The sequence below is a fragment of the Schistocerca cancellata genome, chromosome 2, assembly GCF_023864275.1.
Source record: "Schistocerca cancellata isolate TAMUIC-IGC-003103 chromosome 2, iqSchCanc2.1, whole genome shotgun sequence".
NCBI lineage: Eukaryota > Metazoa > Arthropoda > Insecta > Orthoptera > Acrididae > Schistocerca > Schistocerca cancellata.
Genome location: NC_064627.1, coordinates 8,064,503 through 8,076,188, shown reverse-complemented (window position 1 = coordinate 8,076,188; position 11,686 = coordinate 8,064,503). Strand labels below are relative to the sequence as shown.

General features: G+C 36.3%; 1 protein-coding gene across 2 annotated transcripts in view; it reads right to left on the bottom strand.

The window, feature by feature from the left end:
* Positions 1 to 4,084: 4,084 nt before the first annotated feature.
* LOC126161295 (zinc finger protein 879-like) overlaps positions 4,085 to 11,686 on the bottom strand; it is a 320,538-nt gene continuing 312,936 nt past the window's right edge. For both annotated transcript variants that reach the window (XM_049917035.1, XM_049917036.1), the window contains 2 exons: positions 8,476 to 9,095; positions 4,085 to 5,474 (listed from right to left, as the gene is read on the bottom strand). In XM_049917035.1, the coding sequence (XP_049772992.1) occupies positions 8,484 to 9,095 (612 nt within the window). In that variant the 3' untranslated portion in view covers positions 4,085 to 5,474; positions 8,476 to 8,483. The remainder of the gene's footprint in view (positions 5,475 to 8,475; positions 9,096 to 11,686) is intronic.

The window sequence follows — 11,686 nt, the reverse complement described above, 5'->3', positions numbered from 1 at the left end:
GCCTGTTCTATGTTCAAAGTTTATAGTTGAGGCTTTCTCAAATTGGGCCTACCCAGGTTTCTTCTTCTGCTTGGACTGCATCTCGACACCTATTTTGTCAGTCTTTTGCTCACGATCTCTTTCTATATTTCTCTCTTGTGTTGGTTATCCTCTCAACAGTCAGTTCTTCTCCAATCTGCTCATTCCAAAGCCACTACAGACATAAAGAGGCCAATGGCCATAGGGGAGAAAACCAGGAAGACGGATCCTGTTGGCTAGGAGGCAGCAGAGTGGCAGCCTCGCTACTGGGCAAACCCTGCACAGCACCCACAATACAGCTGCAGGGCACTGAATCACTGGCAGTTCTCAAGGGAAAACAAACATGGACGGATGTCAATGGAAATGACTCTCTCACATAATCCACAAAACCAGACTTGCAAACGACCCCATAAGTAAGTAAATCAGTATTAGTTACATTCCACTCTGCGTCCCACATCAATAGTTTTAACAATTAACCAAAACTGAATGTAATCCACATGTGCAATGTTAAAGATGACAAAAAATTGTAGTTTTTCAAATAATTAAATCATAAAATTCTCTCTTCACTACCATCTTTGACTGTCATTCAAAAGCAAGCATCAGTCAAAGCATATTTTTAAAGAACTGAACACTAACTTGCATAGCCAACCAGCCTGCCTAATTATGCAGCAAGTCGTCCAATCCACAAAAATTCTTACCATCATCTTCACTTTCTATTCTGAAGATAATGTCATTATGAAATAATTAAACCACATAAAGCTCTAGCTGTCATACTATAAGAAGTTATCATTGATGTCTTAGTTCGTCCAACATACGCATAAAAACAAGTCTCCTAGCTTTTGAAACTGGTAGTTCCTTTATCAGGGAGGAAAGTTAGAAAAGAGGGACAGGAAACTAATATTCATGTTGAGAGGGATCCATGTGTTTCTTGCCATCTCTGAACCCTGCACTGACAGAATACAGGAAAGATCTAGGACTCAAATCATCTGGAAATTGCCACAAATATGACCTATTAAAAGGGATGGAGTTTCCAACAAGCAAAATTGCAAAAATGCCACACCTAGAATTTAATGTGCAACCTCCTTCGTTTTGGTGCTAGTGGCAGCAGTAGAGATGCACAAATGAAAGAGATATATTCCAACAATGAGAACACGCAAAATATTTGGTACGTGATTGTGAGAATGAATTTTTTTGCCTGTGCAAATAGTAAACTGTCTATGAAATTTCCACTGCTCATTTGAGTAACTACAGTTTGTTATTACAAAACAATCTCAGGACATCCTTAATTATTTAAGTCAATACATTACTGCAGTTACTCCGGATAGCATGCAAAGGATAATTATAAGCTAATCTTCACAATCCTAAAGCTTCTCTCCTACATTCACACAGCTTGTCATTGATTATTACTTGACATTAGATTAGCCTTTGAAGTAAATAATGAACACACAATTTTGCCACAATTAAAGCTTGTTATAATGAAGGTATCAATAACAATAAATATATGTGAAATCCATTAAGTAGAAAAGAAAATATCACACTATAGTGACTAAAATATAAATGTATCAATGAAGAGAAAGGAAACTATATACAATCACAACCAATCATAGGAAACTAAACACTACATGAATAAATCTGTTGATCAAACATGTATTGTTATCAGACAACACAGAAGGTAAAACATGTAACCAGATTCAACACTATAAAGACAACAAGAAAAAGAATCTGTGAAGAAGAAAGAAGAGATGTCTCTCTTAGGAAATCTAAAAAAGTGAAAAAACTGAGTTTCTGTTAAAAATTTCATGAAGAAGCAGATGTCATTGGTCCCATAGTTCCTTTATTGCTGGTAAATACTGAAGTCTTTATAATATTCTAAAGAGGGTTGTAACCATCAATAACACTAAAGACAGTCATTCACTACGAAAGAAATTTAAAACAGTGCAAACCAGTGGCTCATTCATTCTATTATTTGAAACATTAGAAAAGTGTATACAGCAGAAAGTATGGCAAAATTTTTCTGTATTGACATAGCAGCAAATTATTTGTGCCTTAATAATGTGAATGAAGGGGGATGGGGGCAAGAGGTGTATGTAGTAAATGATATAAAACGTTAACACAAACGGCTGTAACTGACAGGAAAGTAATAAAACAAATGAGATTGTTTGTGCTTCCTTTACACAAAAAAGTCTTCTGAGTATGAGAGTGGAAGAGGAAGTGTCACTGTGAACACAAATAGTGGACCAAGCAGCCATCCAGAACAGAATATGTAAGAGAATCAACAACACTGAATCATGCCTGTAAATTGCATGTGCTACAACATGGTAACAATTACTTCACAACCTATCTTTTTTATTTACTTTTTCCAAGAATTTGGAGTTAAATATTTTCAATATGTTTTGTCACACTCATTCTCCACGAAAATGCAAGATTTCGACAATAAACAACATTGTCTCCATCAGGAAAAGCAACTGATGATAAAAAAAAAGTCACATTTAGATAGAAAACTAACACAATTAGAGCACCAATAACACAAACTGCAATAAATGTGTGACGAAAGATTTTATGAAAGTCTAACATCTACCTGCTGCCATATAGATAAAAAGTAAAATTTGCCATAAGTAAGTGAGAAGACAGATATTTTTTAACACTTTTGGCCTCTATGACAGCGGTTCTCTGCCTTCAGATTGGATGTGTTTTCCCTTGAAAGAACACAGAAAATGGTGTTGAAGTGAAAGTTACATTGGCCACAGCTATGAGCAAGGAGAGAAAGATGGTACAAAACTGTAAATGACTAAAAACAAATTACAATGGAAGAATCTGACCATCCAACATCTGTAATTTGGCCATTAAGAGGCAGGGTAAGGGACAGATAGATAAATGGTAAAATGGTTGTGATGCAAATGTACCTCTACATTTTAAAAATGAAAAACTGCCACTATGTGTTACCCAAGAGTTTCCAAAGTGAAAAAGGGGGGGGGGGGGGGGGGGGGGGGAGAGAAAATCACTGTACACATACGAAACAACTACTACTCTCTGAAATTATGTGGGGCCATAAAAAGAAAAGCACCCTAAAATTTTGTTGCTACTGTTTCAAGCTTTTTAACTGAGAGGGTTCAGTAAACAACTGGTTGGTATCGAAGTAAAGTGGCCAGTAATTAAAAGCCAGAAGGTGAGGTGCAAAACATTGTGACATTTCAATACTGTTCTGTGCTGGAGGTCTGAAACTTTTTCACCATGACTCTAATGGTGTTCAATGTTACAGAATAACAATAAGGGGGAAGAGCACAAGATAATCACAAAAATATAGAAACCTGTGTCAATTCTAAACCAGTATTTTCAAATTTACATCAGTTATAATGAGAACTATCATTAGGCCATTAAAACTTGCATAGGTTATGAATCACTAGGTTCAAAAGTACCTTAACTGGATTTTGTAAAAATTCTATACTGACTATTTTAATTAAAGCCCAACCAGGTGGTGGAATTCAATATTTGCAGGACTTACTAGGTTTGGTTTCCCAAAATAAGTGTATTTATAATTCACCTTAAATTAAAAAAAAAACTATAAAATATTTTGTTATAATGTTGTAGAAACTAGAACATTGAAATTGCTTAAGAATGTGACAATACTTTGTTATTAATTCATAGAGTGGAGATAAATTTACTGTGTTGTGTTGTGCCTGCACCTGTGGCTATACTGGTTATTTCTTGAGTGCCTTGGTTTTTTGATGGTTAATGCCTCAAAATGTTGAAAATCTAACATTTCTTGCAGCAAGAAAAATCATCAGATTTTAGATGACTCCTAATTACAATAACCAATTCCCACAGTCACTTCTTCCCAAATGTCTCTCACAATTTTGTTGTTAACTGTTTCTGACATACATAAAAAATGCACCAAGGAAACAGTGCCTACAATAACTTTACTGTAATCTATCGGAGATGCCTATAATCAAGTAAAAATTCTGTCATGATTTAAAAATCAAGCACTTAAGGCATAAAAAATCTGTTTTTAATAATACTTTAAATCAAATAATGGTAAGTTAGAAAGCAATTAATAATTCACACTGTGTTATTTACAATGTAATTTTTCAGAAAATTGTCTTACTTAAATGACAAAAACAGTCTTTCATGTATTTCACATTATGCATTGCTTAAATTATGGCAGCACCTCCTTTAAAAACACCCCTGAAATCAAATTTGCAATAAGATCCCTGACCAAACAAAGGGTGAAGTGATGAAAAACTGATATAACATACTGAACAAAATATGTAAAATTCCAGCATTAACATGATGATTGTTTCAAAATCTGAGAATGTGGTGAATATTAATAAGTGCTTGCTGCTTCAAGGCAACAGAACATTATCATTGCAAAGGGGCAGATAGATTATTCTCTACTCTTCTGAGCTGGAGTTATGATTATGCGTTATTGTTGTTCATTATCTCAGCCTATCTCTCTTAAAATTATTTCAGTTGCCTTGTAGACTTCCTGTGACATTAATATCAGTTATCTCTTTCTTGGAATTAATTCTAAAATAAAATAAAATCTGATGCATTTATGTTGGGAACAGAAGTGAACTGCCTCTTCTAAACTATGATAAATGTTCTGTACGACGTGTATACCACAAGCTACCTTTTACATCATGCAAGGTATACATGTATTTGTCCTTATCCTAGTCCATGTACTTCCCTCTTTATAAAATATTATCCTTAAAAAAAATCTCTTTGTACAATAGGAACATAATATCTTATGCAACATCTAATACTTAGCACTACCTTATTTTCTCTGGCACAAAAAAATGTGAAGTGAGTGAAAAGACTTACATTGTAGTTCAGTTGCAACTGCAACAAATCTTTTTTTTTGTACTATTGTTAGACAAAGTTTCACAGAGTTATCTGAATTAAAATAAAAGTATCAGTTTTAAAAACGTGTCATGTGGTAGCCACATTAAAAATACTTCAATGAGAAAAATAGATAAAGAGAAAAAAATTCATAAATATAAAATTATTTCTGGTCAAATAAAATATTTACAACTTCACTGTCTTAATATTTCTCACATTGTAGTGAAGACACACAATGATGCACCAACAGCTCATATTAAAAATTATGTGAGAAAAAGCATTATATATGTTAATAGTAAAAACCGTCTGACTGGCAGGTATTGTAAATCTATAAAAATGTATGGCACTATGCAACAACAACCATAAACTGTGTAATATACACAAGTATTACTTTCCTATTACCATAGTAAAGCTTTTTAAGAGATTTCACTTAGGAAATATAATAATCGTGTCTTAATGTTAAAAGACACACTAAATATGACAGCACAGACCACCTTATTGTTCGCTTGAACAAAACATTAAAGGTTCATGATATACACAAATCTCTAGTAACATCAGCCATTTCACAGTGCTGAAGGAATCCATTCCAGTCTCATCTGTAACTGCAGTTCCATCACCACCTATAAAATGAAACTGAGCATGAAATCAAGTCCATATATTCAGAGGCTCACTTAAAGATTATACTTAGAAGTTTTTCATTGTTTCTTAGATAACAGAATGGTACAGTCTTTGGTGGAAACGCAATAGCACTCACTTCATTTATGTTGAAGAATACAAAACTGCAGCATGGAATTATGATGTGATTAGAAGAAGGAAGGAAGAGTGATGGCAGGGGGAAAATAGGAGGGGGGGGGGGGGTGTACTGCTACTGCACTGGTAGCATCGGTGACATTCATCAGCCAGTAAGATAACTTTCAATGACTAGTTTCTGTGTGACAATACTGTGTATGTTACGTATGCCCTAGCTTTAATTTCATACAAAAATACTTGGTCTTCCACAATCGTTGGAACAGACAGTTAAATGACTGAGTGAAAAAACAGTAAATTAACTTTATTACTAATATGATGAGGATATAAAGAGGATATATAAAAAATAGTTTCCAAACAAGTTGGCAAAAATTAATGACGGTGTGCTACAGTAGGATTAGTTTACAGTTATAAATGTTATACGGGCAGAGGTTTGATATTATCGAGGAGAAAAAAATATGTAAACCTGCAGGGCACATTTTCAAGTGCGTAATAATACTGAAGTTACTTAGCAAGGTCATCTTCATTTATAGGTGAGTACCAACCAGCCAGCCAGGGTAAGTTCTGTTAAGACAGTGAAAAAGATTCTGATGATAAGAAAGCAGGTAGGATCAAGAACTGGAGAAAAAGCTTTAATTAATGCATAATCTAATGACAAATAATTCACAAATAACTCCCTCACAAATGAGAAGTAACATAATGCTCTGCTGTAATAAAATAAGAAAATATTCCACACATCTTGTATGTGACACAAATTAAACTCCATTCTGTAAGACTTTGCTGAAGTCATGTTCTGTTATGTCCCTATCAATTATCTGAAACTGTTGTTGTGGCTCCATAATATGACATTTCTAGAGTGCGGGGTTATTGCCCCCCCCCCCCCCCCCCCCCAACCACCGTGCTGAAGGGCGTGGATTTTTGTACAGTTTACTTCCCTAGGAATGCTGCCTTCTATCTCACTTTTGACCCCTCACTGCCTGGCCACACACTGTATGCTTCCACTGCAGGGAACTGTTTGGTCAGTGGGCATCGGGAGTCGATTTCAGCTATAAATAGTGGTGCGAGATCGACACAGTCTGGTTGGTATCCAGGCAGCCAGTACACACAGTAACACAACTCGCAGCGCCTAAAGACGACTGTGTCAATGGGTGACATAGCGTGAATAAAATGGAAACAAAAACTTTGCTGAACACCCAGAAGCACACTATTAAAGAATCTATGCCTGACTGTTTTCTTATCTTTGGTGAGTTACATGTGTTGTTACGTAAGTTCGGTCTATTACTCTAAGTTTTGAATGTCTGCTTAATATGTTTTGCTCTACAAAGCGCTAATAAATTTATACTTACCTTAACACCCAAAAACACATATAACAATAAAAACATCTTTCGCCCAGCAAGAAGTGATATACAAAAATGTTCCATTTTTAATGATTTTACTATAGTGTTACAATTAATTTCCATTCAAGAAAGACATTAAATGAAAATGAAATTAAATCTGTTTGATAAATGTGTATTTCCCTGTGAAAATTTCATTTCAGGTATACAGGCTGGTACAAAATGACATTTTAGAAATTTGGGAGATAGTAGACAATGAAATTCAGAACATTTCGCAGTAAGGAACCTATAGCTGGAGATGTGAAATAAAGTTTCTACATCACTTTGTATGCATTCAGTGAGCTAAATGAAACATTCACACATTATAGCCTGAAAAAGGTTTACTGACAGTAAAGCACAATCAAACACTGTAAACTGATTCCGTGGATTCATTATGTTACGTAATGTGCTACAGGGAACAATGTATTGTCTGACTCTTTGCAGGATTTTGTGCTCTCCTCTGACGGCATCAAATGCTGTAAAGACATACTCAATGACCTCAGGTAGTGTTCCTACTGGTGATGAGTACACAAAGGCCTTTACAAAAGCCCAGAAAAAAAAGTCAAGAGGGATGAGATCAGGTGAGTGTACAGACCAAGGGACTGAGAATCCTCTTCTGGTTACTCTCTGCCCGAGACAAGCCCTGGCTCGATGATCAAACTGCGCTGGAATACCGTCAGGCAAGGCATTCTCCAAAAAGTTCAAATACTATGCACAATTCAAATGATCCAGTGAGATGTGTGGTCCAATAAAAATTTACAGCCTAAGTGTTCACCGAGAATCTCACCCGATAACTAGTTGTATAGGATGTGCCTGGATTTTTAATGGGGCAGTGATGGCTGTAGAAACTTTATTTCACATTTCCCACCGTCTTCTTATATCAAGATGTTGGCTAAGCAGGGATGGCTACAGGACAAATGTAAGGATGTAGAGGCTTATCTCACTAGGGGTAAGATAGATACTGCCTACAGGAAAATTAAAGAGACCGAAATGTGGTGCTACAGAAGAATGCTGAAGATTAGATGGGTAGATCACATAACTAATGAGGAAGTATTGAATAGGATTGGGGAGAAGAGAAGTTTGTGGCACAACTTGACCAGAAGAAGGGAACGGTTGGTAGGACATGTTCTGAGGCATCAAGGGATCACCAATTTAGTATTGGAGGGCAGCGTGGAGGGTAAAAATCTTAGGGGGAGACCAAGAGATGAATACACTAAGCAGATTCAGAAGGATGTAGGTTACAGTAGGTACTGGGAGATGAAGAAGCTTCCACAGCATAGAGTAGCACGGAGAGCTGCATCAAACCAGTCTCAGGACTGAAGACCACAACAACAACAACAACAACAACAACAAGATGTTCCAAATTTCATTCTCTACAGTCTCCCAAATTTTTAAGATATCACTCTGTAACAACCTGTATTTTGTCTATGGATTACACGTAAAGTTTATTCTGATTTAAAATGAAATTCAGAAATAAGTATCAACAATACTTCACACTTACCTCAAAGTTCACTGGTTGGTTGTCATCCTGTTGTGCAGCATATCCATGCTAGGATCTGTGTGGTGTATAGGCGGTATATAATACCCCATGTTGCTTAATGGTAATGCAGCTGGCACATACGAGTGAACATGATACGAATTCATAAGATTTGTCTGTGTAGAAGTTCTATCGACTGCATCCTGGCTACCGTCCTGCTGATGGTGATACATGTTACCAATTGTGGGCATCTTCGCAGCAATATGATTCATATCACTATTGCCAGCATTGTGAAACACGTTTGACACTGCCACTTTGTTTGTATTAGTATGTGATCCGTACATACTTCCAACAGACATTTTGGCAACGCCTGTGCCAATATTTGGATGGTTCTGGTACAGTACACCTCCCTGAACTACTGGCATTCCAGTGGGTCCTAAACCACTATTACTACTACTGTCACCAATACCACTATTCGTGTGATTACTGCTCAAATTGTACGGACCACCAAGAGAAGATACTGACGCAGGTGGTGGCACGGCAGAAACGACAGCTGTCGACGTCATCACACTACCACTTTGCTGTGGTAACATCTTCATACTGTCTGGTGCCATAATACTGCTATGTATTGTGTTTGTGGGAGCCTGTAAATTAAGGAAAAAAATTATTTTATTTGTGTCAGACATTGGATATTCGAGTTTTTAAGTTCATAGTGTCTTTGACTTAAATATTCCACACATTTTACCTTATGTCGGAAGATGAGAATAAAATATATCATTTAACAGTAATTTTCTAAAACCTATTTCATATTTTAAAAAGGCACACAAAACTCTGCACCAAGGCAAACATAATAGACAGCATATGATGGGAAGCAACAAGCTATAGCTTTATTTCCTTGGCTTCACCAGATGAAGGAACCCATAGTTCAGAAATGAGGCCTCATTGACTTTTTCTTTATGTCAGCGCCTGCAACCCTGAGTTTAACAGAATTTTTTTTGTGTTTATTTGACTGTAATTTCATTTTTAAAGTTGTTTCCTTTAAACGATGGAATACTAATTTACCTTAACCACAACACTCTCAGTACAACAGAGAACCTGGACAAAAAGTGTTCAGTACCCTTGGCTATGTCAAATTTACATAAAATCGTAAGCTTCTGATGACTGCCTCCACCATCACTGTCAGGGGCTGTGTCATCATCTTCATCATCTCTTCAGGTATTAGGCAGGAATTGCCTGTTACGGTACCCATCTCTGTCACAGTCTTCCTCTGTCTCTTCTCCCATGGCACTTATAATTTCTTACCTTTAAGGGAAGTCTCTCACACTCCATTCTTTGTAGATGTTCGTTCTATTTTCTTCAGTAATCTCGAATTTTATCATTGAGGCTAAGGATTTGCAGTTCTTCTCTAATATCTTGATTTCTTAGCCTGTCTTCTCTTATGTAACCTTCAACACCTCTAAAGAATTTCATTTCTTGTGCCTGAAACCGATTTCTTTGCTTCTTGGTAATCACCCGTGTCTCACTTCCACAGAGAAGTGTGGGAACTGCAACAGTTTTGTAAAATTTAATTTGAGTGTCTTTCCCAGTTTGTTTTTTAGGTTCCTGTCAATTGTTCCACATACTTGACCGAATTTACTAAGCTTAATTTCGATAGCTCTGCTGTAGCCATATGTCATTTCACACCCGAGGAAACTGAAACGGTTTACTTGCTCTAAAATCTTCTGATCTATCACTATTTTGGTTCTAACTGATTCTTTTCCCATGAAAGGCATTGTCTCAGTTTTTTGTTTTGAAATTTCCATGTTAAATTTTGCACTTATTTGTTTTAGCAAGTAGATTCTTTTATGAAGGTCATCTTCCTTATGTGCTAGGACCACTGCATCATCAGCATATAGTAAATTATTTAAAAGAATGTTCCGGTCTAAGTAGGTGCCTTTCTGAAATTCTGATTTCCATATATGTATTATTTCATTAATGTAGATGTCGAACAAAGTTGGAAAGATGCAGCAGCCTTGTCGTACTGCTCTGTTAGTCGGTACCTCATTAGTTGTTTTACCATTGAGATCTAGAGTGATATTTGTGTCTCGAAATAAACTTTTTATCGCACTTACTAGACGCTTCGGATATCCACGATTTGTCATTATTTCCCAAAGTTTCTGTCTATTGACACTGTCAAAAGCTTTTTTAAAGTCAATAAAAGCAATGTGTGTCACTTTATTATACTGTCTCTGTTTTTCTATTATTAGCTGTATAATAAAAACTGCATCTATTGTGGAGAGGCCTTCCCTAAAAACCCATTTGTTCCTCATGCAGTACTGCTTCTGCTATGTTTTTAGTCTCGTATTTAAAATCTTAGCACACACCTCCTATGCTGAGTCCAGTAAACTTATTCTTCTATAATTACTGCATAGGCTTTTATCTCCTTTTTCAAAAATTGATATCACTCTAGCTGTTTTCCAGTCTTCGGGAATTCTCTTCTCTGTTGAAGAGATGTAGCAGTTGTCGGTATAGCGTCATTCCTCCATATTTTAATAATTCGGCATTAATGCCTTCTTTTCCTGTGCGCTGAAGACCTTGCTGTCGTGCGCCCCCAAAACCCTTCTTTTCCTGTTCCTTTTCTATTCTTAAGTGACGTTAGTGCAGACGCTAATTCGTCAGACTGTATTTCATCTAATCCTTTCTCATTTAGTTTTCAATTTCACTTTCTCGTGCTGTACGATCGTACCACAATTCGCTGTAATGATTTATCCACTGTTCTTCTTCAATACTATTTATTTTTGTCTTCTCTCTTTACGTTGTGTTTAAGGTTTCTAAAACCTCGTATGCCATTTGTCGTCTTCCGTGAATATCGTGTTCGATATTAGAAATAAACCTATCCCAGTGTTCCTTATGTGCTTTCCTTACTATGCATTTAGCACTATTTCTGTTCTTCTTATAGTATTCTTTGTGTCTGCATGTTGTGAAACTGAAGAGGCTCCCACTTACACGGCATCTGATTTGTCAGCTGCATTATACCACGATGACATCACAGAAATATTACCTACTGACGTGGTGCCCTCTACGTCCACAGATTATGTTTGTGCTCTCTGTACACAATTGCTTGCGGTGCACAGAGTGGTAAACTACAAAAATTCTTCCTCTGTACTCTTTTTTTTTTTTTATCACGTGCAAGCTTCAATGCATTGATAAGTGCACAGCTGATGTTTTTATTTAAGTTTTTATCACAAGCGTGAGC